We start from the raw sequence: 27,631 nt of genomic DNA, 5'->3' as shown, positions 1-27,631 counted from the left end.
ATTTTATTATTATTATTTTTTTTTTTGGGGGGGGGTGGTCTATCACCTGTTAAATAACATATACATGTATACCTGGCTAAATGTGGGAAAGACATGTGTGCACAGTATCTGGCACTTTATTTTAAAAGATAGGTCTTGAATTTTACCTCCATGCCTAAAGTCACATGGAAGTGGTATTTTGTCAAAATAAAGCTGTTGTCAATAACATAAGTGTTTTGATGAGTCGAATATGAATAAATAATTAACTAAGGTTTAAAAAAAGTTGGTTTCCATGTTATTTACAAATTTGAAAATAAGCCCGACCCGATAGGGCGCTGTTCGTGGCGTCAATCGAGGCGTGGTTGCATTCTAATAATTTGTCCTTGCAACTTGGACGTTGGATAGGTTAGGTGGCTGTGGGTCAGACTCAGTTCCATAAATTTACATCTGTAATCAAGAAGCGAAAATGATGCGCATAACACAATATTATTTGACTCAGACACAAAGTACAAGTTCAAATAATCAACAACCAAAATATATAAATAATATTTTTTTATTACCAATATTACAAATAAATACATCTTTTATGTATTTACAAACACAGATATGGAAATGTATTTACATAATTTAAAATATACAGCATGGGAAAATAACATAAATTAGGCAAAAGACCCCATGGACCTTTTCGCAAAATACCCATTGCTCAAGTACTATTTGTTGAATGAGATGCATGCTGGTCTAGCTAGCGATCAAACTTGAACAGCATGCACCTCATTCCACGCATCATGATTGCGCAAAGGGTGTTTGTGTAAAGGTCTGAGCATATGTCACAAGCTCAAACAGCGCCCCCTATTGAGGTCAAAGGAAGCGATTTGTGAGTGTGTTTGTCCTCAGTGATGAGGGCAGCCTATGTGAGGGGGCATACATTTAAGGCAGTGGATACTATTGGTAATTACTCAAAATAATTATTAACGTGATGATAGTATAAAACATTGTGAGAAACGGCTCCCTCTGAAGTAATGTAGTTTTTGAGAAAGAGGTAATTTTCCACGAATTTGATTTCGAGACCTCAGAATTAGTTTTTGATGTCTAGAAATCAAGCATCTGAAAGCACAGAACTTCGTGTGACAAGGGTGTTTTTTCTTTCGTTATTATCTCGCAAGTTCGATGACCAAGTTCGATGACCTATTGAGCTCAGGTTTGTTATTTTATGCCTATGTTGAGATACACCAATTCTGAAGGCTAGTCAGGCTAGTCTTTGACAATTACCAATAGTGTCCACTGGCTTTAACCTGATGATAATATTGTGTATTTATGTGCGCGCCAGGTATGCCCTTTAAAGCAACTTGCATTGTTATTGCCCCTGTTTATCTAGCCATAAGCAATCCTAAAACCATCTTGTAAAACCAACTATGGAAATATTGACATATCTTCTTAAAGATGAATCTTAGCTCCTTGGTGTTATGTTCCTTTGCACAACTTGGCAAACTCTAGAGGCAGTGACAGTCCAACCACAGGTCCCACTGAGCTTAGCCATGTCACAAGGTAGTTCCTGTGTAGTAATTAAAAGAAAATAACCACATTGTCTGTTTGGTTACGTTGATTTGAGTGTGAGATTGACAAAATTGTATCCAGGTTAACCCTGAGCAATATTAAAGGAACACGTTGCCTTGGATCAGACGAGTTGGTCTATAAAAAGCGTTTGTACCCCTTTTTTATAAAATGCATGGGTAGGGTAGAAAGATGTTTTAAAAGTAGAATGATCCATACAAGTTTGCCTTGAAAAGCGTTTGTAACATGCATGGGTAGAAAGATGTAAAAGTAGAATACAATGATCCACACAAACATGCCGCGAAATTGCGTGGTTTTCCTTTTACTGTGCGAACTAACACGGTCGGCCATTTATGGGAGTAATGGCCGACCGTGTTACGTCGACGAGGTAAAAGGAAAACCGTGCAATTTCGCGTCATGTTTGTGTGGATCATTGTATTCTACTTTTACATCTTTCTACCCATGCATGTTACAAATGTTTTCAAAGACCAACTTGACCGATCCAAGGCAACGTGTTCCTTTAAGGGTCACTTTAGAGATTGTTAACAAAGATAGTCAAATATAGAGAAACTGTCAACATTAGGGCTGGATAGCTCAATTTAAAGAGTGTTGGTATGTTCATCCTGAGCTCATAGGTTCAAATGCCGCTGCCCAATTTTCATCTGTTCACCCAAAGAATTTAAAAACAACCACTCAGCAAGGTGATAGTCACAAACAGCGTACAATATGTGATATTTTATTCCTTGATATACACTGTGCCTTTTTCTTCTCATTGAGGCTTACCATATAGTTAATAATAAAAATAACAACAACTGTATTTATTTAGTGCAACATTATCACAGGATTAAAGAGAAAAGACAAAATAATGGGGACAGCCAGCTGTAGGTTGGAGAACAGGTGAGTATTGAGACCCTTTTTGGAGGACAGATTAGTCTGAGCGTTTTTTTTTCTTTAAAGTTGCTGTGTGAGGTTGTCAAAGGGCTAGGAGAGACCTCCCCTTTTTTCAATTGATTTACTTACTGATGTGATGCCGAGAACGTTCCATCGTTGGTCTTCAACAAATTTTTCATCAAGTCGGCTGTGTGGCAGGGATGGAGTTGGAAAAACGGACGGCCAAGTATCGGATGCTCCTGAAAACATGTAGAAACAAACTCAGTTATACTTTTTGAAATAAGATCTTCATAATTTGTTGGAACATACTTTTCTAACAATTCTAATATGTAAGCCTAGTAAACTATTCAATATATGTTAAACTTGCATCAAGGATAAAGAATATTAATTGAGTTATATCGTACATGAAGATGATTAATTGTAAAAAAACAAACCCCCAAAATACAACCACACGACTTTATACAATAAGAGACTTTCAGGGACACTAGGTGGCAGCAGACAACTTACCAGGTAAATCCATCAAATTCAGAAATATGCACATGCTCGGAAACTACACATTCAATGGAAAGGTACCTAGTATGTCTGCTGCCACCAAGTGTTGCAAAGTTTTCCTCTAATAAAAGAAATAGGAACAACATTGGATGGATTAGCAAATGAAATATTAAGTAATGAATGAATATGCTGTTCATTATCTGAAGAATGGATAGATATGAAGACAAATGTAGAAAATAGAGAGAAAAGGAAGGCAAAGGGAATGGGAACAATCTTTGTTCATGCTGCCTTAAATGACAACACTGTATTACAATCTTAAAATGGAAATCACTTATTCAGTACAGCCATTTCTCAATTAATTGACTGACACAAGATAACAAGTGCTCATTTTCAAACAAAAACTCTACACAAGATTTCAGTTTGTAATAGAAATATTAACACAAAATTTCAATGTGCAATGAAAACCACTCTTCCAATCGGCAATACACGTAAAGACATTTTAAGTTAATGGTAGAAAAACAAACTTTATTTTGCAAAAGGAAAACCAAGTTTCTTTCTACAATTAGAACGCCATACCTCAATCTGTAGTAGGAAAAAGTCTATGCAACAAAGGATTTTTTTAATATCAAAGTTCAGAGTTTAAAGGGAGGATTCAAGTTGAATTTACTTTTCAAAAAGGAAATGTAAAAAATTGTACACATAATTACGCAATGCAAATACCAAAAACAATTAAAAATAAGCTCCAGATTGTTGGCGATATCTTAAAAGTCTAAAAATTTCACAAGTTAGTTTTATTATCTACATTTATATAGGAATGAACCATCGAATAGTTCAAAAACCCAAGGTGTCCAGGAAGTGATTTCACAAAACACTAGGATTAATCCTATCTCGAGTTAAGACGAGTAACTCGTCCGGACTGAGTATGGGTTCCATGCGTCCTAACGTCTATAGGTACGGAACTTAACTCGTAATAAGTCATGAGCTAGGAAGAGATTGGTGAAATCGACGGCAGTGCCTTTAAAATACTTAACAACAAAATTGTGTTGTACCTGCTGAGTGATGAATGACCATCGTTCATTCTGTAGTCTCTCCTGATGATGTGATGGAACTGAACGCCAAACTTCGTCAAGGCTCAGTAACTTGCCATCTGTGATGAGAAAACAAAAGCAATAGTCAACAGTTAATGCTGTAGGCAATAACCACACAATGAGTCTAGATACTCGCAGTTTGTAAATAATATCATCAAAAATTATACTTTTAGGGAAGGTAGAGCCTACGCTTGGTTATCACTCTTAAAATTAATGCCAATGAAAACCTATGGTTAGAAGCCCACGGCAGCTATCGACAATAAAGCATTTTGTGAAAACATTTTACTTTGAAGAAATGTGGGTATGGATCTTTGCAGTAAAGCTTATCACATAGTGTATTCATAAGGCATCGTCATTCTTCCTACGTGGACGTTATGGCCTTGTCACACAAGGCAACTTTTGCAGGCAACTTGGAGGCAACCAACTGCAGTGCATGCCTCAGGACCACATTGGTAGCGCATGAGTCAATTTTAAAACATTGTCTTACGATTCACAAAAGAAAAATGTTAACAATAAAATGGGAATTCCTTTTCTTCTTGGAGATTGCCTGGAACTGGTTGCCCGTAAATTGCCTCGTGTGACATGATTCTTACATGTATTCACTACGGATTTTCGGTAATATCTAAAAAAACGTAACCACAATTTGAAATGAAATTTTCACATGTTAGTTTTATTGAATAGATATACATTGATATAAGATTAAAACAATCTAACAGTTCCAAAACTGATTTGGGGGTTGAACAAAATAAAATTTACCAGAGCAGGATTTGACCAACGACCTCCCGATTAACACGTCTGCGCTCTACCAACTGTGCTTACTAGAAAGCCCTATATCATGTTTGTTGGCGGATTCCCTCATTTATGAATTATGACTTTAGTTACATTATTATGTATAATATTTTGCCTCTTGGTTAATTTTCCCACAAAAAGATACTGACTAAAAGGGATTCATAATGACATGTACCAGCGCATGGTTAGTGTCTTGTTTAAGCTCAGTTAATGGTTACATAAGAAAAAAACCCAGTTTAGATTGCACAAATGATTTGAAATACCAGGTAATGAGGTATTATGCATAAATTTGTCAACTACGATTCCAACATGTACATCAATGCGTAGAGTACAAAGATGCATCTACTATTCAACAAGGGAATTTTTTTTAGTTGACTTTCCATGAACGAACCATTCATGCATAACACTGGCTTTGTTTTCCAGCATTGCAAGCCCTTATGCTAAGTAGGAATCCAATCCAAGCTTACTCTCCTGGCTTTGTTTTACCAGACTCTTGCACAGTGTGATGCAGACTGGTGTGATGGCCCTTATGCTAAGTAGGAATCCAATCCAAGCTATACTCTTCCTGGCTTTGTTTTACCAGACTCTTGCACAGTGTGATGCAGACTGGTGTGATGGCCCTTATGCTAAGTAGGATTCCAAGAGAGCAATTGGGAATTGGACCCTGGGCAGTTGCACACTGGAACAGCCATTCTAAATATAGCTACTTATTTGCATATTGCCTGGATAGGTTTTGTTCCCCCTCTCTCTCCCTGTATCTAATAGAAGAATACATAAATTAACGCAGGGTGGCAGACACGGAGTCCTTTCTCTATGCTGAGATACATGCTAAATATTTAAAAGGAAGGTACATTTTTTTTTACAAGTTTGATAATCACTCTTAAAATTAATGACAATACACATTTTGTGTTAGAACATGGAAGCAATGAAGCATTTTCACTTTAACAATGTGATTATGGAAAAAGAGACCCCCCCCCCAAAAAAAAAACCCACAAAAATTTGAATCTGAGAAATCAATACTATCAGTAACTATCTTGGCTGTTTTTTTGTCGATCCTGGAGGGTCCAGGATTCGCGTATTTTGCCTGCATTTTTTATATCAAATATAAATACTGTTTTATAACATTACTTTTTCTAGACATGCTACACTTCCCTGTTTATTTTGGCTCCCACATGTTTATTTTAAATGCTCTTTGCTTATATTAATTAGCTTTATTGTTGCATATCTTATTATTCATATCTTACAAAATAAGTAGTAGATGGCCTTAGCTTTCGATCGAAACAGGAGCTTCTTTAGAGGATTTGAAGTAATATCTTTATGTAACATGCCAAGAAGCATTTTTAATATGGATTTTGTGCCAGCTTGACTATAGTCTTGATTGTTGATGTACATTTTGATAACGAAGTGCAATGTTGCAAAACTAATTACCGGTACTGGAGAAGAGATATGTATATGTATCACACAAATATTTGGGCTCAATTTCATAAGGCTGCTTAAGAACATATGCACAAAATAACAAACCTGTGAAAATTTGAACTCTTGTTTTGGTCGTCGAAGTTGCGAGATAATAATGAAAGAAAAAAACACCCTTGTCACACAAAGTTGTGTGCTTTTCAGATGCTTGATTTTGAGACCTCAAAATCTAATTCTGAGGTCTCAAAATCAAATTCGTGGAAAATGCCTTCTTTCTCGAAAACTACGTTACTTCAGAGGGAGTCGTTTCTCACAATGTTTTATACTATCAACAGCTCCTCATTACTTGTTACCAAGTAAGGTTTTATGCTAATAATTATTTTGAGTAATTACCAATAGTGTCCACTGCCTTTAAGCATCTCCTACTTAAAATCTCATACGGAAAATCCCTCTTTCAACAAACTAGCAGATAACTAAATCTATTTGTGTCAGGAGTAACTGTTCCCCAACCATGTCTTCCTTGATGAATGTTACCAAATGATGCTCCCATGAGATTAAGTAAATTGGCAATGGATTTCACCGTGGTGGTTCAAGGATTGCTGAATTGGGACATGGGATCGCTCCAAAAGGTAAAACCACAGTCAACTGCAAAAACAAAGATGTTGTTCTGATAATCAGCTTTTATAAACAAATGTGTTGTGACTGCATGAACATAATAATACAAATAATAATAAGAGACATTCATAAAGCGCTCTTACACGAGGTACCACAGCGCTTTACAAGAAACTATAAAATAAGCAAATAAATATTGGCACTGATAATGGGAAAACAGTCAAAGCAATCAACAGGAAAGTTTTGAGATGTTTCTTGAAAACTGCAAATGACTCCGCGGAACGAATTGGATGAGGGAGACGGTTCCAAAGGCGCGGAGCATGTGCGTACAAAGCACGATCCCTAGCAGCGGAATGCAGTTTTGGAACTGCCAAGAGTGTACTGTCTGAACCAGAGCGAATGATGAATGACAAGACATTGGCTTCCATTACATTTTATCCATGTATTGTAAACAGGTAGAACAAACGCACTCTCATTCTTGATGTTGACCATAATGATTTTTTCAAATTACTTAAAGACTTTTAAAAATCGTACCTTTATAAGTATTCTTATTATGGATAAATTTCAATAGCGAACATACAGAATTCTATGGTTTAAAGCCATTGGACACTTTCGGTAAACAGCATTGTCCAAGGCCCACACTTCATGTATCACAACTTCTATATAAAATAACAAACCTGTGAAAGTTTAGGCTCAATTGGTCATCAGAGTCGGGAGAAAATAACGAGAAAACCCACCCTTGTTTCCGCACGTTTCCTCGTGTCATGACATGTGTTCAAAATAAATTCGTAATTCTCGCTATCGAGAATTGATATTGTTTTAATGTTTTCTCAAAAAGTAAAGCATTTCATGGAATAATATTTCAAGAGAAGTCTTTCACCATTACCTTCTTTAAACCCTGTAAGTTATTTGTAAATCTGTGAACTTTTTGTTATTTATTGTACTGAAAGTGTATAATGGCTTTAAGAGCATTTCAGTTCATTGCACCTTTGTTATGGAACGACTTTAGACTGGTTCATACGAATGCAAAACAAATTTTGACTCGGTACGCACTGTTTTTGCAACTGCGACTCAAGAGTATTCACTTTGCAAGAAGTATTCTGAGGAAGTATGAACCGGGCTTTACCCATTCATAATCACCAAGCCGAGTCTCTTCTAAATTTCAAGGCACTTTTAAAAGGTAAGACTCATTTATTTTGGTAGTCCCACTTTGGAGCAGTTTCGGTTGAAACTTCTTGGAACACTACAGTTTCTTAATCATCTTTGTAAATTTCATATTTTTTTAAATTTTTATATTTGATTGTTTTCTTGTATTTTTAACTCTTTGAAATGTGTATACTTTCTTATCTCTGTGTTATTTGACTGCAATTCAGCCTCTGGCTGTGATGGTTTTTGTTTTTAATAAACCATTTCAAATATCCAAAATACAAACATTTTTTGTTTTTGTAACAAATTGCTTTCTATATTTCTTGTCATTGCTTCATCTTTCGTGTTGTGCATAGAGGCTCCTGCATTATGCGCAATGTCTGATATTATTATGATACATTTTTGGTCTATCATAGTTATTATGTGGAATTTTAACTTTAAAAAATATAAATAATCAAACTTCATTCAATTACATAAACAGTAATAATGCGATTTAAAAATGCTACACAGTGTGAACTGTCTCAAAGCAATGTACTACAAACTGACAACTATGTTAAATATAAACCCTAAAACTGTTACAAAGACAAGAACACGAGAATACCTTAAACAGGGAAACCCTTTACAGTACAAAAAAACTACAACACAAAATTAAATTTGTATGTGTAGCCTTGTCAAGTCCTTGTTTTAAAAGTAAGTGTTGCCACTTAATTTAGGAATTAAACCAATTTCAGTTGAAATTACTTGAATTTCAAGCAAGTCCTGCCCTGTCTCCTTTAAGATTTTTTAAGGAAAATGTGAATCTATTACCCCCAATTTTGTTCTTCCCAGCCTGCTCTCCTAAGACCTTAGAGGGAAACCTGCAAGGGAAGAGAACACCGTCTACAGTTCTACATGACAAGCGACTACAGAGGGAGTAAGTTCCACTGATGGATATTGGCGGCATCTCCCCACAGGGCCGAAGTCAACAGGTTGTAAATGCATACATTGACCTGTTTCCAGCGGGGAAAACTGTGTGTCTACAAACCTGACAAAATGCTGCTGGCACTCTGTGCCATCTTCCACCATATTATTGACACAGCTAATTCTTCAACTCAAATCTCATTTTTTTTTTTTCTAAATTATATTTTCTTTAAAAAATTGTTGTTCCAGTATATATTTAACTAGCAAAAATTAAATAAACAGAACGCCAACCAATCTGGGAAACTGTGTGTCTACAAATGCTGCTAGCTCTTGGTGCGTCCTCCACCATATTATTGACACAGCTAATCTTTCAACTCAAATCTCTATTTGTTTCCCTCAAAATTATGTTTTCTTAAAATTATTTTTGTTTTGAGTAATTATTAAAACTAGAACAAATTAATTGAACAGAACAACAACTATTTGGTCATAAACACTATAAATGTGTCATAAAACAAATTACACGCTGAAAGCATGATTTGAAACAGCAAAGAAGAAGAGATTAACACAAATGTTAGTTGGATAAAATTGTAGAATTGACCTTTTTCAGTATTCAGATAAGTGCATTCAACATCGATAAATGAACTTAATACCATTGTTCAAGCATCCTATGAATCTCTTGGAATAAAAATTGTTACTTTGAGTCTGGCACTAATTTTGTACAAACAACTTCATTATCCCTTTTATCTTCTGACAGCACTGACATATATTGTATTGATTACAAATGAAATAATGAACATCGAAAACTAACGAAATAACCAAAAATATGACCCCAGGTCATTAAAGTAGAAATCATCAACAGTAAGAATGTAAAGATGTACCATGGATATATTCAACATAATAAAAAAATTAAAACCCCCAAAAAACCTTGCCCCCTAAAAAACAAACACAAAAAACAACACAAACACCTTTTCGTTCTTAACACCAAGACTGTCATGGCATTTTATTATGAGAGGCATTAACTTGTGCAGAATGTACAGAGCTTTATAATGACTGACAAAGAGGGCGCCAAAACAACTCCAGTGGAGAGCGCCGTGTTGAGAGAGTGAGTTGTGAATAATATAAGGTGCCATAGCTTCATACATGCATGAAAGTAAATACATGTCACACCATGTGGATCTTCATTGTATTCCCATAGTATATTAGCAATGGGAATCGATGAGTCAAGTTTTGACTATCTCTTGTGGATGTTTTATGTTGCGCCCTCTATTTGCACACTGTGCACAGAGAAGAGTCAGTAACAGACAAGCAGGCTTGCCTCTACATGCCATAATGTGGCCTTTTCAAAATGGAATACGAGTACATGTTTACAATCTCATTAGGAGATATTTGGACCCAACAATGTAAAGAGATTCAAATATTGGGTAAAAATTACTTCCTTCTCTACAACTGCACTACTTCAAAGGGAGTCGTTTCTGGCAATGTTTCATACTATCAACAGCTCTTCAGTTTAAATGGTCATTAACCTTTAGAGTAATTACCAAAAGTATACTCTACCTTAAAAGGCAGTTGTAATTACTCAAAATAATTATTAGCTGAAAACAATACTTGGTAATGAGGGAGAGGTTGATAGTATAAAACATTGTGAGAAATGGCTCCCTCTGAAGTAACGTAGTTTTCGAGAAAGAAGTAATTTTCCACGAATTTGGTTTAGAGACCTGACAATTAGATTTTGAGGTCCCGAAATCAAGCAACGGAAAGCACACAACTTCGTGTGACAAGGGTGTTTTTTCTTTTATTATTATCTCCCAACTTTGACGAACAATTGAGCTCAAATTTTCACAGGATTGTTATTTGATGCATATGTTGAGATACACCAAGTAAGAGGACTGGTCTTTGACAATTATCAATAGTGCCCACTGTCTTTAAAGCCACTGGACACTTTCTGAACAGAACAAAAAATTAAAAGTTCACAGATTTACAAATAACTTACAGGGTTTACAGAAGGTAATGGTGAAAGACTTCCATTGAAATATTATTCCACGAAATGCTTTACTTTTTGAGAAAACATTAAATCAATTATCAATTCTCGATATCGAGAATAACAGATTTATTTTAAACACTTGTCATGACACGGCGAAACATGCGGAAACAAGGGTGGGTTTTCCCGTCATTTTTCCCCCGACTCCGATGACTGATTGAGCCTAAATTTTCACAAGTTTGTTATTTTATATTATATAAGTTGTGATACACGAAGTGTGGGCCTTTGGACAATACTGTTTACCGATGTTGTGTGATTGCTTTAAAAGATAAATTAATCTGAATAACCCAGAGATGATAATACAATGTCTGTTTGGGTATTACTTCATAAAAAGAGAGAAGGATACTATGTCTGTTATTATTGTTATTTTTTTTTTTGTTGCATCGGGGATAAAGAATGTATTTTTTTTTACCCTTACACTGATGTCTATTTAGCACTGTATAATCAGTGCCTGTTGATTTTTCACAGGACTTGGGAAAGTACCGAGTATACAGTTCTCAATATATCGGTGTAAGGGTAAAACCAAATTATAGGATATGCATCGCTTAGATTTTTTGATAATACGAAAAATGTAAGTAAAACTTTATGAGTCTTTCTCGAGGGCTAAATGACAACACAACAACCACGATTGAGCAGGCAACACAAAATGCAGGCCATTAACTATTGTTAATATTTAAACCATTAGGTCATTTTGGTTGGTAAGCAGTTTGCAACAGCTAAGTCTATTTTCTCAAACTTTATGACTAACCTTCATGGCAGGCTGAAAAATACAAGGTAGGAACACTGTAGCTTGAGCTAAAGACAATGTGGTAGTCAAATCTGCATAAGGCGCCAGCTGTCTGAACATCTGGTTGATTGAGAACCTGGAAGAATAAAGATAAGTGTCGGTACATGGTCCACTGATTATAGACCCAGGCCTGTACATTATGCTTCGTGTTTTGAAAGGGCAAGGGCACCAAGGCATTTTCTCCTTGGTAAAGGGCACCATTGTAAATCTCTACTGGAGCATTTCAAGGGCACTAAGGCAATGACCAAGGGGCATGGAGGCAATCACCTTTGTTGCCTCTGTGAATTGTCAGGCCTGGCAGTAGTACTTGTTATCTTATTACCCTAATGTTACGAGTGTGTAACACTTGTTTTTGACACTCAGTTTATACACCACAATGCTCCATAATTGCTATACTATTCATAAAATATGCACATGGTCATTGTAACAAAAATGCACGGGTTGGTTTCACAACAATCACTGCAATCGGTCGCATTGATCTTGGGCCTTCAGGTCTCAGTCTTGCTCTTAGAAATTCAGGTCTTAATCTTGGTGTTGGAGCTTCAGGTCTTGGTGATGGTTTTGGACATTCGGGTTTCAATCTTTGTCTTGGACCTTCAGGTTTCAGTCTTGGACCCTGAGTCTCAATCTTTGTCTTGAACCTTCAGGTTTCGACATTGGTCTTGGACAGTCAAGTCTTGGTCTTAGTCTTGAACCAAAGGGCCATGGTCTCGGTCTTCAACCAAAACATTCAGGTCTTGAACTTCCAGGTCTCAAAAACAACACTGGTACAAAGGAGAAACAAAATGTACATCCTCCCCCACCCACCAATAATTAAATACGACTTTAAAAAAATACAAACTAAAAGATGACTGCATTAGTTGAGTGAGTGGGAGAGGAAACATCCTAAACGCAAGGTCATCCAAAGTGTTGGCTCGGCACCAAAACAGAAACAATGCCAAGATAAATCCATTTGTTGCACAAATTGTATCAGTTAGAATAAATAATGCACTAAGAGTTATTATTCTGGAAGGATTATCTTATTATTTGTTTGAGAGTTACTGTCAAATTGCCAAAAAGGATGTCCCAAGACACAACACTTATATCTTCCTGTCAAACACATGTGGACCATCTCATCATGTTTTTCCATTTCCTTTTGTATATATAAGCAATCAATGACAATGATTATAATTATCTGGTAATGAAACTAAGGACGCCTCAAAAGCAAACTTAATGATTGTAACCCAGAAGCCTAAGGAAACCTGTGGACAAACCCCTACTCTTCACTACAAGTGTTTTCTTTTATGCTCACTACTCTAGTACATGGCACCTTCAACTTTACTTCCCCAAAACCATTATGGGCAGGCTCCTCACCATACTAATTAGTGCATTTTGTGCACCGATTTGTGTAAATTGCGGCCGGCCATAGCGCAAACAAAATAAATAAAAAACTATTATTTTGCCTTTTTTTTTAATATATATTTTTTACTTTAGATCAAATTCAGAAAAGTCATCTAGATTTTGAAAACCATTTAGAATGCTCCAGATTAAAGGCAGTGGACACTATTGGTTATTACTCAAAATAATTATTGGCATAAAACCTTTCTTGGTGACAAGTAATGGGGAGAGGTTGATGGCATAAAACATTGTGAGAAACGGCTCCCTCTGAAGTGCCATAGTTTTCGAGAAAGAAGTAATTTTCCACAAATTTGATTTCGAGACCTCAGATTTAGAACTTGAGGTCTTGAAATCAATCATCTAAACGCACACAACTTCGTGTGACAAGGGTTATTTTTCTTTCATTATTATCTCGCAACTTTGATGACCGCTTGAGCTCAAATTTTCACAGGTTTGTTATTTTATGCATATGTTGAGATACACCAACTGTGAAGGCTAGTCTTTGACAATTACCAATAGTGTCCACTGCCTTTAAACAGTAGGGCTTTTAAAACCAAGATATTTGTGCTTAAAAGCAGCTTGATGACATTGGCCTTGGGCCCAGGGCTCAATTTCATAGAGCTGCTTAAGCACAAAATTTGTCTTTTAAAAGCAAAAAAATCCTTGCTTAGTAAAATCAGATTACTGGCCAAGACTCCACTCAATTGTTATGCTTAGTGAACAACAACTAAATACCAGTCACAATCAATGTATATGGCATAACATTTTGGCCAGTAACATGTGTAAAATAAGCGAGCTGTTTTCGTGCTTAAGCCAAAATTTTGCTTATGCAGCTCTATGAAATTGGCACCTAGGCTCAATTTCAATTTTAAAGCAGCTCTATGATATTGGGCACTTGGCTCAATTTCAATGAGCTGCTTAAGAAGAAAATTTTCTGCTGAGCACAAAGGGAACAAGTTGCCTAACATCATTCTAATAAGCAAAAATAAGCAGGAAACCAATTACTGTACATGCGACATAGTATATTTTTTATTTGACTGGTAACCTTATTCCCTCAAGCGAATTTGATTCTGCTACTTTTTAGTCTCAATGTCATAAGCCTTTTTGAGGTAAGGTGTCCACTATAGGAGTGCACTGTTTGGTTTGGGTGAACACCCAGCAGGGTGGATACGTGCGCATTACAAGTCTTATTATTATTAATTTTTGGTTTTTACCCATATACACCGATGTGTGTAGCACTGTATACTCAGTACTTTTCCGAGTCCTGTGAAAAAAATCACAGGCATTTTTAATATTAATTTTATTTTAATTTTCTTTATCCCCGATGCAAATTTAACATCTATTAAGTCTTATTATTATTATTATTATTATTATTATTATTATTATTATTATTATTATTATTTGTATACAGACAAATTTACCCAAACTAAATAGTTTAGTAATGTGTCCACCATATCTCAAAATGGCTTATTGGGACCAGGACATCTTGAACCGGATTCATCAGGGAGAAGACACATGTTTGGTGACTTTAAACACTTTCCTCTCAGTCTTACCATGTCTTACCACATCTTCAATCACACTTCCGGCCTCATCTTCCTCCTCCTTCATTCTCCTTTCATCATTTCCAATGTCTTCACTCGTCGTCCAATGCTTGATCTCGAGAAGGCGCCTTGCACTCGTAGCGCCGTCTACGTCTAGGACCCTCAGGGTGTTCCGCTTTACAAGAAATGTGCAGAACTGTTGACTGTGGTTCTGTGGAATGAGAAATAGAACCATGTTAAATTAATTTTATTTTAATCATTTGACCGAATTTAAGTGAGAGGTGAATGCAGAATGCATGATACTTCATGTTGATAGGCAAGGTTGTCTTTCAACATTTAATGGTACAGATCCAAGTCAAATGCGTGATTGTTGAACAATTTAGGGTTAACACAGTATTGGATCAATGCGCAGTCTTGACTGTATGTACTGTACTTTACTGACTTAAAGGAATTTGATACCTTTAATTCGATACCTTTCGAAGATCAAGTTTTTGGCCATAACATTATCCCCTACTCACAATGAATGAAGATGTATGTAGATTAAAAATTACCAGTAAAAGGTTCAACTGCAAGTTGTCAAGTTTTTTAGAAAAAAAGTGAAAATCAAGAAGTAGGCCTAGTTGTACATCCTAGAATAATTTTCGTCTCATGAGACAAATATTAGGCAAGGTTGTCTTTCCGCAATTGTGAAATTGTTTTACTTGTTTCTCAAAAACTACAGCACCTCAGCAAGTAATATTTTTAAGGAAGCTTTCTATCATCATCTTTAAACCGTGTAAGTTTAATGTAAATGTGTGGAGGTTTGTGCTTGTTCGTACAAAAAGTACCCAAACCCTTAAACAACATACATGTAGCTAATTAATATTTCATAATCATCACCCAAATGCGTTAAAAGTAAAAGTCTCTGATTAAAACAACAGTAACATACTGATTTAACTTTAGGTCCCCAAGATCTTTTTATGGAGGTTAACAGCATACATAGTATGCACACTAGTGCTGGGCGAATAGTGAAATTTTGTTATTCGGATACCGCTGGCCAACTATCCGAAATTAACCGGATATTCGAATAGTTTTTTTTTTCCGCTAGAGGGCGCTGTTCGTTTGTGAATGAGATCATATGGGCGGATTGATATAAGTTTTAGACAGTGTCACTCGGTTCATTCATAAAAATGACCGGATCTAATTTAAAGATGGCGATTTGCTTTTTCTTTTGATCGTGATTGACTCTACGTGAAGGAAAACTTTTGTAATCTTTGAACAAATTACGTCAGAAATGTCATTGTTTAAATCTTCACGGAGGTGAGCATAGTTAAATACTTAATATATGCTGTTTTATGCTGTTTTAATAGAAGTTTCATAAGGATTCAGAGAAAACATTCATGTCAGTTGTCGCCCGACGTCCGCGGATATTCGGATATTAAAGAATATCCGGTTACTCGGTTGTAATTACAGAAATATCCGGTTTGTAAATAGGTATTCGCGCCCTATGCGGATATCCGGTTAAGAAAAAAAAGGCATTCGCGGTTACGGATTGGAAAACCTATTCGCCATTAACCGGATATTTAAATAATTCGCCCAGGCCTAATGCACACACTACATCACTTGGGTTTACACTCAAAATCATGATAGGTGCAGGTAGCTTGAGGCAGTTTGAATCCTATTTTTTAGAAGGAAAATATTTAGTCCACCATGCTTTACACAAATTGGTATTTGGGTAAAACAAAATTTTATTATTCTTTATCCCTCATGCAAATTGGTGTTACACACATGGTGTTACAGCAAACCCTACAAAGAAATTAAAAAGACTTAAAGCACACCATTCAAGTGAAACTTTCAGTTTACCAAGCTATCGTGCACTCCAAACTGTCAACCAAAAGTAACGCTATCGGTGCCACCAACTGATAACCTGTTCAACACTGAATGATCAACCGTGTACAAAGAATCACTAATCCACATAAACTAAACCTTTCATCCAACCATCTTCAGTACCATCATCATCCTCTTCATTATCTCTAAATCGACAACATCATGATCCCCAACGCCGACGCTGAGAGAGCAAACTCCGAAGATACAACCTTCTACCCGAGGGGTTAGATATTTCAGCTTACGCCTGTGATAACGCAGCATCGGTTGCGCGTAATTACATTACACCATAGCTCTAGGGTAGCATTATTTGGCTGGTAACAGATTGTGGCTAGTATTGGCATGGCTAATATCCTGGTGGCTTGTCTATTGTGTGTGAAATGAGTACCAAGCAATGGCAGGCTTTCTTGGACCTGGTTACTATGATCTCGTTTCCATCCGAGATCTGGGGTCCGGAGAGCGGTTAAGTTCAACAATAGTGGGACAATAGGAACAAATTTTGGTTCATACTTTGTGCCATGCACCCAACACATGCACTTGTACTACAACATACCCTGGGCTCAATTTCATAGAGCTGCTTTAAAAGCACAACAAAATTATGCTTACCAGAATAAGGTTACCAGCCAGAATACTAATTAATATGTAACTTTTTTGACTGAGTATCCTTCTCATTTCTGCTTAGCATAAAAATGCTAAGCAATGTTTTGTACTTAAACAGGCTCTATGAAATTTGGCCCAGTGTCTGTGGCATGTTGTCATTACCTATTTTGGTTTAAAACCCTTAAGAAATTAATAACTGTTAATTTTAAAGTTCCATAGTTTTGAAGGTTAAATGTCACTGAAATCTCCACTTGACAACAAAACTTGTAGCTCCAAACTTACACTTGAAAAAAGTGTTCATGAAAAGATGAAAACTTCTTCCTTAATGTTTTTTTCAGCCATTATTATTTGGAGGAATAGCAATCATTTGACATGTTTCAAAAACTAAAATGTTAATATTTTTATCGCACAAGAATCATCAATTAGTATTACATGTACAATGTACCAGAAATGTGTTTTTGTTGTTCAGAGAACACTGTGCATTAAAACAACTCTGATTAATTTTGCCTTTTCAATACTGCAAGAAAAATCAACATTGAAAAAAAAAAAAACAGTATTAATTTTAAAACAAATAATACACATTTTATTTATTAGCCTCCAATAAATCATCTCTCAGAGTCAACTACTGCAAAACTTGTTAGAAAATAAAATTAAGAAAACCTTCAGAAGGAAAACAAAATGTAGTGGTTAAGAAACAAAGATTTACTTTTGTTTGGCCTTCTAGCTTCAGTATCTTGCCTCGACAGGGCAGCCTCATCCAAATGCACTGCTCTTGAATACTGAGAATACATAATTTATGTGACCTTTAATAAAAAAAACACGCTGGTGGGTTTTCCAGGGAAGTAAAATACATGAAATCCTATCAAGAAACATGACAATCAGTTGACGACTAATAAGTTGCTTTAAATCTGAAAAATATTATGAGCAACCCTTACAGTGTGCTTTTGTATAGGGCGCTAAGTGGGCAAAAATCCTTTGTATGAGGTGCAAAGTGGGCAAATCCTATCACCCACCACCACTTCATTATGGCTAGGTGTAAACTGCTGTACATTTGTGTATTTAATAACAAGCTTTTCATTGGGCATTGAGCAAAAAAAAAACCTGATAGTTTTGAATGAAAGTACACTTTTAAAATGATTTCCGTGTATTTTGATATAGTGAAAATAAATCACTGAATAAAAAATATAATTAAAGTTAATAATCAAATCAGACATGTCTTAAGTCACATTCATCATGTGCACTGTACTCAATGTAGGTCAACAAAATGTAACACTATTGGGTAGGCCTGTGTACAGTGTTTTGCAATGTTCCTTCCTCCATGGTTGTACATTGCAATTTATGAGTTGATATGCCTATAAAAGACAACCATAGAAAATCAGTCCTTTTGTCAAGTTTCAAATTATAAATGTCATAAAGTGTACAAGAAATGTAAGCAGGTTAAGTTAATCAAATGTTGGTTCTCATTTCTTAGAATCTTCCACAAGAAACCTACATGTCCTAATATTTTCCAACCAATCAGAAAAACAAACTTTGGACTGTCACACCTTACATAATACAAGTACTGTCACAAAAGAATAATTAGGCCTACATTGTAAATAGGGGATTAGTCATTGTGATTACACACAGGTAGATGTATTCAACCGAATGCTAGTATTATCAGTGAATGATTTCCCTTGTAAGTTGTTTAGCAGACTGGAGTAAAATGCTGCACAAAATTTTTCAAATGGTTCTCAAAAAAAAAACCCAGGATTTGCTACTCATTTTAAGCACAAAATAAGTTCAGTCTTTAATTTCTTGCTACACAAAATTGCTGTTATAAAACTGTTCCCTGAATGCTAGTTTTTAATAATGATAACTTAAGCATCTATGGAGCAAAGAGCAAGGACCAGTTGCTCTGCATGTTTGTAGTGAGTAACTGCGGATGAGTTAAAGGATCAGTATACAGTATGTGCACAGCCAAAATCAATGGTACACTTTTTGTTACAAAGATTCTAAATGAACAACAGATTTTATACACATTGAGTAACTCTTTGCAGATCTTGTAAGTTGTACTAACTCAAACGCTTTTTATTCATCATTGACACAGCAAATATTAACTGACTAACATTGGGATTACTGCTTCATCAGTGGTTTTTGAACTGTTGTTCATAAAATGGACAAGAACAAAATGTTTACCCATGATTGTGGCTAGGTGCACTTATAAATGCAAGACTTTTTTTTTTTGGTCTGTGGTAAGACTACCAGTGAAGTTTTGTGAATGTAAAAAGTACTATTACTTCAACAAAAATAACAACTGGACACTTCACAAAGATTTATGTTAACCAATTTTCTCCCTTAACAGTGGTCCACTGGCTAAGATGTCAGTCAAAACTCTCTCAATTGGGGTCTGACTGGCTAATTCAATGTTGAAAAGTAACCATGGTTTTTATTAAAAATATGGATTAGTAAATTGACAAGCTGGATAGTCACTAAAATAGTTGAGGCCATACCACTGTGAACACCTGTTAATTTTACTGAACAAAGCAGGATTTTAACTGAGAAACAGACTTAGTAAATTAAATCATACATTTATTTATTCATTGTTGTAATGATTTCGTTTTTTTTTTTTTTTTTTTTTTTTTTCATGTTGCAAGTAACGAACAGAATAAGCGAATATCTCAAAAAGCATAATGTTTTGGGTTTTTTTTTTACTTGGTTGGGAATCCACAATTATTATCACGATTGTTAAAAAGCCATAATCCATCCTATTGATTAATAAGAACTTAAAAAAACAATGACATACTCAAATCAAGTCATTCCTCCCAAAATATTGTAAACAAGTCGTAACTCCTTACCAAGAAACTCATACCCCTGTAAGTCACCTTGGACACAAGTCCATTAGTTTATTGTGTGCAGACAACTTGACCGCCTACTCTTTACATTGCAGTCTGTTTTCTAAATACTCTGCTTCTTGAAATTTTGTAATTAATGTAACAAACTAGTATGTAGTTGCCATCACGCTCAACTTTTTTTTAAACATACACCTATTAAGTGACAATAACTTGTCTTAAACATTGTTGAGTAAATGGTAATACTAATGTCAAAGGTTTATGTTGGTGAAGTTTGCATTTCTGCTTTCCCTTTTTTAGTCAAGCTGATGCCAGCATCTCCTATATTATAGCGCCCTCTTTGACTTTTATGGACATTTTTCCAAATGTTGGTATCCTGCTACCCTTTTTGCAATCATTCGTTTTATATGAAATAAATAGGGGAATTTGTATAATTAAATAAAAATAGAAAAACATTAATTCCTTTTGTTTCCAAGGAACAATTATAGAAAGCAGGTCCACTCCACTATATATCCACGCATCCCAGGCTGCGTGGATGCAATCAGGGTTAGGGTTAGGGTTAGGGTTAGCTGAGTGTGGCCCTGTGTTCTATAGTTATTACGTTCCCAAAATGGGTGGCGGGATCCGAAACAGGTCAACTCATACCCAAGTCAATTCGTACCCAAGTCAACTCGTACCAAAAATATTGTACCCAAGTCAACTCGTACCCAAGTCAACTCTTACCCAGGTCCTCGTACCCAAGTCAACTTGTACCGTATAACGACGTTGTATGCCGATACGGAGATTCCGTGCGGCGTGATTTTATAAGCGATGGGAAACAAAATTGATGTTCTACTCACTTTTATTAAAAATAATACCTTCTCACGAACTTCGTTTTATAATAATGCACGATGTCCATCTCTCTTCTGCTTTTTTTTTTTTTTTTTTTGGGGGGGGGGGGGTGGGTTGATTTCTTTTAGATGTTTATGGTAGTATACTTCCAATGTTTTAAACAGTCCATGCCATAATTTCGTTTTTAATGTTTGATGCTTATAAAGACACTGAGACAAAAAGGGTTAACTTTTGTTTGATGTTCCTCTCTTTTTTGATTAAAAACAAACTCATTCAACATACGATGTATAATACGCAAACATTCCGTGTTTTTCTTGTTAATTTCCCATAAGAAAATTTCATGGTAAAAATTCATTCAATTCATCCATTTGCGTTAGTTCTGATTATCTTTTTCCAAAAGAAAAAAAGAAAAAAATTCAAACAAGCCAATTATTATTTTTTTCTTAGAAGTTAATGGGAACTGCTCCCAACCAAGTAAAAAAAAAACCCAAAACATTACGTCTTTTAGATATTCGCTTATTCTGTTCGTTACCTGCAACATGAAAAAAAACCCCCCAAAACAAACAAACGAAATCATTACAACAATGAATAAATAAATGTATGATTTACATAAATAAATAAATTAAATCACAATATTTATCAGTACGAGTTGAAACCCCAAAATTGGGTAAAAATTTATTTAGGTACGAGTTGACTGGGTACGAGTTGACTTGGGTACGAGTTGACTTGGGTACGAGTTGACTTGGGTACGAGTTGACTTGGGTACGAGTTGACTCGGGTACGACTTGCCTCGGGCACGAGTTGACTCGGGTCAAGATGACCCGAATTCGCAGGATCATGAGGATGTGGAAATCATTCCCATTCATGAATTTTTTGATGGAGAAATAGAGGAGGACAGTTACAGACAGTTTGACAAATATTATTTACATAAACATAATTTTGTAACTCAAGTTTAATGGTGATGTATAAAGTTTAGTTGTAAAAAGTACGACCGGAGCACTTTATCACGAAACTGGTGCAGTCATATTGATACTTTTAAATGATAGATCAATTGCAAATTCGTACACACGTAAGTTTAATGCACTAAGTTTGAACACTTAAGCACCAAATATCCATGAGCTTTATACAAACCTTAACACGCTGTAGCTCCCAGCCATCTTTCAAGCTATCAGAAACTTGCATGAACTCTAAAATATTTCTGTCAAAATCTTCACCACACAAAGTGCCATCCGCCATCTTTTTCTATGAAAGTCACGCGTGAGCACATTCTAATGAAACTTTGCATACGCGACAAACGACGAGAGAGGCCACACGTTTACAGAGGGGGTAGGTGATTCAAAAGTAATATCAGGGGAATCTTTGCAATGGTTGGTAACTCCGCCCATTTTTTGTTTCATAACGGTTTCTATTTTTTCTTTATGTGCTTTCGCAACCTAGGTTTGGGTATGATACACTTTATAGTAGGCCTAGGTCCTTTGTTTCAAAAGACATTGCTGATTGAACAGTGAAAACTCAAAAGTTAAACCAGGTTTACTCTCGTGAATAAACTCCAGCATAAATTGTCCATGTACATTTGAAAATAAGAAGTTAGTGTCTTGCATGTTGTGAACCACTGTGAAAACTTTTCCTAAACATTTTGTGCACAATGATAATGTTATAAGAAGCTTTTATTCAAATTGCAAGTTTATGTTTATGTTACACACAGTCCACATAAACTATGCAATAATTTTATTTTATAAAAAGACAAATCATATCTGAAAAATCTACAATCTATTACGTTCTAGAGTTGCTCATACATCTTAACTTTTTTTTAATGATGGGGGTACTCTTCTTTCCAGGGCCAATATTAAAAATATTATATTAGTTTCCTAAACGAATAATTTTTGGAAAGAACCATAATATTAATTATTTTCATATTTCGTAAATAATTGTTTAAAACAATTTTATAAAGTTACATTTTGGTAACCAAAAGGAGAAGAACAAAACATTTACAACAAATATTGCCATAAAATTATTCTTTGGGTCGAAACAAAGTTTTGATACTGTATCTTTTTATAGGCCTACAAATTATTATGAATGAAAAGCGTCTTACGATAACCAGCCTGCATCCGACGGTTTCTACAATCCCATAACATTCTTATCAGATGACCAATCATGGGCTGAAAATGAACGGGTCATCAACTTGTTGCCATGGGACCGGGGTCATAGTCAGCCCTGATTACTTGACAGGTGCGTGACATGACAGTTCAGCTCCCCAGCATGTTCCCTAAAGGAAAGGGTTCTACGGTACCTTCAGACAGCCAAGCCAGAGAAAAGTAAGTTTCGGTGTATTTTTTGTACATTTTGACCGTAAATTGTGAATCTACGGGTCCGATTTGATGTGGTTTGATGCCAAAATCGTTGCGATTTGACCCAAGAATCGTACAGAGAGACGTGTTTTGAAAGGGATGCCCCCTCTTCGCGCTGTTCCGTTTACTGTACGATACCCTATTTACTCCCTCTGGTAAACGATAAAAATAACCCATTTTCTCTCTTTTTCTTACTTTTTACAGGTTAGCTCTCTATGTATACGAATATTTACTCCATGTTGGGGCACAGAAAAGCGCACAGACATTTTTGTCAGAGGTGAGTTGGCGATATTCCTGGGTTGTTTGTCTCTATGTGATGGGTACTCTTCCATTTTGGATCGCATTGACTGCACACACTTCCATAGGTTTTGTGTGCATTCAGATAGCGTAGCAAATCCATGTGTGCATGAGTACAATGGCTAACGCCATCTATTGCCCACAGAAATCCAATGTATTGCTGTCTGTGTAGTAAATTCTCCATGTGCATTTCTGCTACATAGTACAGTTACTGCATCAGGGAGAAATTCTAGATCTTTTGTGTTCTGTTGTTGAAGTCAAGGAAAGGGATTGGCCAAATTCTAGCTTTTTACCCCTTGAATTGAATTCTACTCACACAGCTTAGTATAAAACTTGAAAGTATTCAATGTTAGGAATTGGCACATCCCAACAATAACATTCAAAAGTTTCTTTGAATTGGCTTTTCAAAATGCTAACTGTAACAGGCATTAACAAATTTATAACAATATGCATATATAGGCCTAACAAACTCTCACCACAAAACAACTTTGTCCCATGTACAATGTCATGACAAACACAAAAATAAACACAAAAATAGGCCTATTTTGTGTTCTTGACACAACTGTTAAGAATAAAACAACAATTGATGAACGGTGAATTTTCATCAACAGTAACACTGCAATCTATTAATGAGACTATTTTGTGCACAATTAAGCCAATGTCGCACCAAGATTCCAGAATATCTTATGTAAAAAATGTGTTGTAAGCATACTGAACAAAATTCAGTGGGAAACAAGAGAACACTATTGTATTTACTGTACTTTGTAGGCTTGTTTAATTCTATTCAATGGATTGTTCGTACAGCTATGCCTGAAAGGTTATAAATGTTTTGGAGGGAAACTAAAACAATGAAAATTCAAGCGAAGTTGTGTAACACTGACAGTTAACTAGTAAGCCTGCTGAGCCGGTTGGTCAGTAAGTCAGTGAGCGACCACAACTATTAATGCCAAACCCTTTTCACACAACGGAAAAGTTGAGAACATCTAGGGTTTAGGTATCATTTTGAAATGTCACCATTTAATTAATTAATTTATTTATTATATTATAATTTTTTTGGGGGGAGGGTGGGGTTGTAGAATGCTAAGCTTTAAAGGCTTATAGATGGATTGCAATACATGTAGTCGTCATCGGCCGCCATATTTATTGAGTTGTGCACGCGTGAAGAGCTATCATTGGCTAAGAGTTACAACAGCGCTATATACGCGTGTACTTTTCCATACATAACAGTCTGATTTTGTTGTCAAATGTCTGGTCCATTAAATGTCTTTCAGAGCTAAAGTTAGTGTTCTTGTGAGTTTTCCCCTTAATAAACTTGAAAAGGAATTTATTTTAGTTCCTCAGCCCTTTTGTAGTTCAGGCCTTTCGACGATTTAACAAAACACTAGGATTAATCTCGAGTTTAGGATGGGTTCAATGTGTCCTAACGTCTTCGGATACGGAACTGAACTCGACCTAAAGGCAGAGTCACACTACAGCGATAACGAAAACGATAACGATCACGATGCAAAGAGAACGCATTCTATTGGTTGAATTTCTCCACGCAGAATACGCACACGCTCATTCAACCAATAGCATGCGTTCTCTCTGCGTCGTTATCGTTATCGTTCTCGTTATCGCTGCAGTGGGACTGGGCCTTAAGTCCTAAGATTAATCCTAAGTTAGGAAGAGTTTGGTGAAATTGACAGCTGACCCTTTAAATGTTCCTGTACACAATGTAAAAATATTCATTTCCATCATAAGGTGCCCCCACAAAGGTAAAATACTGCCTTGTATTTTAAGAACAAAGTGGTCAACTTTTAAAACAAGGTGTCCAAGTACAAACTACTGTGTAAAAAGATGCTGTTGAAAAATTCTGTGATCATACATTAGTGAACTATTCATGTGTGAATTAACGGTAGACAGGAGTTAAAGCAAAGGTTTGGAATAAAAAAAGAAATCGTGGAGGAGTTGGTTATGCTGTTTACTGTTTGTGTAGCTCGATTAAAACATGTACGTAACGTTGCTTTTAAAATAGTTTGCTTTTAAAGCATGCCTTTTTAGGGAGGAAACTTAAAGGACAAGTAAAGTTATTGTCAGCTGTTGCAGTAATTCATACTACATTGTTGTGTGCCCTGGTAGGAGTTGAAATGATAATTACAGAGCATAATGTGACTTGCTGTGGTACATCCCTTCGACCAAAGAGTTAAACTATGTGTTAACACAACCATATTTTTTATTTCAACTGGAGATATTTAAAATGTCGGAAGGATAGAAGATTTTGATAAGTTTTGTTTTGAGATTCGACATCGGTACAGCACTTATTTTAAGGGACACTTAAAAGCACGTTCGACTGTTCCTGGGAAATAATAAAATTATGATAATTCTAAATTTGACTTAATGGTGACAAATTTATAGGGGTCGTTTATGGCAGCAGACCCTTTAAAGGCTTTAAAATATGCTTCTGGTACACTCTATTTTTCAAGTATTTTCAATGATTGTGATTGACCTTGAAAAGAGTCTGGACCCCTTTTGTTCAAAACAAGAATTCACAATTACAGTACACAGGGAATGTGACAAAGATGGCCGTGGCTGGATATCAGATAGTGGTTGTAACCGCCGCTTTAATATTACCACTGTCTGCTGGGCAGTCTTGTGTATAAAACATTCAGTGCCAAGTGGATGGTGCCACTCAATGATTTTACCATCTGGTCACTAGCAACATGTGGATTGTTGAACTCCATACACCATCTCTCTATACATTACAATGAAAACCTGCAGCCACTGACTGGCTATGAACTAACCTAGAAATTAATAATCTTGTCTTGCTGGTTGTATTATTTACCTATTATCGGACAATGTGGGTGGAGGCAGTTTTATGGTTACATTTCCCCTCCTCTAAATCATAATTTACAGTGATGTTGATAACATTTGGGATTGCAGATAGCTTGTTTTTGAATACTTTTTAGGAGTGTTGTTAAGTCAAGTCAGTGAATGACTGCCCTAATAATGGAAGCAGAATGTCACACAAAATGTTGTTACTAAAAGAATCATGATTTACTACTCAACTTAGGGATTCAGTGTGCAAAAAACAATTCTAAATGTTTAGCTTTGCAGCATTGCTGGATAAAATAATTCCTTGCATTACGTACAGTGCATTTACTTTGTGCTGTGATTATCAGAATTAAAGAAACTATGGGCTAAATGAAAGTGTGGTTTTCAATCAGGATGTAGTTCACAACCAATAGACCATCAGGAAACTTTTAATTATGCTGGATTGGATAATTAAAGGCTAAATACCATGTTCATAACATCCACATTCTACAGTTTTAGTCGTGTTCCAATCCTGTGTGTGTTCTTACTAATACTGATTCTATTCATACCAAAAGAGTCCAGACATTTTTGTAATTTTACACGCATTGTGGTTACATGTACATTGACTTAATCAATTTAAAAACAAAATAAGATGGCTTCCACAAGTTCCAGTCTTGTTGAACGAGACTAATTTTGATAATTTTCTGCGTTGGTATTCAATTTCAGTCACTGAAACAAGAACACAAGAACTCGTGTAACAAACCACAAAGGGAACTGACTGGATTTGTTATTTTATGCAATGTTGGGATACATGAAGTGAGGACACTGGTCTTGACAATATTCAAAAGTACATCCTACCTTTAAATGAAAACAAAAAAAGCTGGGAAAATGCTAGGAAAAACATGAAATGTCAGGCCTGTATGCTTCGTTTTTGAAAGGGCAAGGGCACCAAGGCATTTTCTCCTTGATAAGAGGCACCCTATGAGGAAATTGTAAAATTATAATGGAGAATTTCTAGGGCACCAAGGCAATGACCAGGTGGCACGGACCCAAAATGCGCTTGCTTTATCATAGTCCTCGGCGTCACACCGTTACTAATGACAAAGCAGGCAAGTTATTGGACAAATGATAAGCTAGTTTTGGTGCGTAAAATGCGCGTGAGACCTCAGCATCCAGCATCCTTGGTGTTTTTTGTGGTTTTACCACTGACTTTCGGTACCTTACATTCTGGAAACTGCTGTAGGCCTAATGTATTTGTTTTGTTTTAGGGGCCTACTGGAAACAATTACAGAGTTTTACATTTGTGGAGTGTTTTAAGAGTATTTTTTGATTCAGCGAACTCATTGATTACCTTATTTCCCCCTTTCTCGTATTCTTGGCCTCGCAGATTAGGTGGGAGAAGAATATAACGTTAGGAGAACCCCCGGGGTTTCTGCATTCATGGTGGTGGTAAGTCAATGACTTTATTCA

General features: G+C 35.9%; 3 protein-coding genes across 17 annotated transcripts in view; 1 reads left to right on the top strand and 2 right to left on the bottom strand.

Annotated features, from left to right (window-relative positions):
* Positions 1-27,631, bottom strand: part of LOC139946457 (uncharacterized) — a 239,464-nt gene that overhangs the window by 40,844 nt on the left and 170,989 nt on the right. The window lies entirely within an intron of this gene.
* Positions 153-21,988, bottom strand: LOC139945977 (ubiquitin-like-conjugating enzyme ATG10). The gene is made up of 6 exons (XM_071943538.1): positions 21,858-21,988; positions 14,627-14,815; positions 11,648-11,762; positions 3,963-4,060; positions 2,551-2,660; positions 153-1,531 (listed from the first exon to the last, which is right to left on the bottom strand). The coding sequence occupies exons 1-6, from the start codon at positions 21,960-21,962 to the stop codon at positions 1,441-1,443; spliced, it is 708 nt and encodes a 235-aa protein (XP_071799639.1). The 5' UTR covers positions 21,963-21,988; the 3' UTR covers positions 153-1,440.
* Positions 22,942-27,631, top strand: part of LOC139945708 (single-stranded DNA-binding protein 3-like) — a 128,999-nt gene continuing 124,309 nt past the window's right edge. For 14 of the 15 annotated variants that reach the window (XM_071943063.1, XM_071943069.1, XM_071943068.1 and 11 more), the window contains exons 1-3: positions 22,942-23,041; positions 23,279-23,352; positions 27,541-27,610. In XM_071943063.1, coding sequence (XP_071799164.1) covers positions 22,965-23,041; positions 23,279-23,352; positions 27,541-27,610 — 221 coding nt within the window. In that variant the 5' untranslated portion in view covers positions 22,942-22,964. The remainder of the gene's footprint in view (positions 23,042-23,278; positions 23,353-27,540; positions 27,611-27,631) is intronic. The other variant, XM_071943056.1, reaches the window with a different exon arrangement.

Source organism: Asterias amurensis, chromosome 13 (genome assembly GCF_032118995.1).
Source record: "Asterias amurensis chromosome 13, ASM3211899v1".
In the NCBI taxonomy this organism is placed as follows: Eukaryota; Metazoa; Echinodermata; class Asteroidea; order Forcipulatida; family Asteriidae; genus Asterias; species Asterias amurensis.
This window is presented reverse-complemented; position numbering and strand designations above follow the sequence as displayed.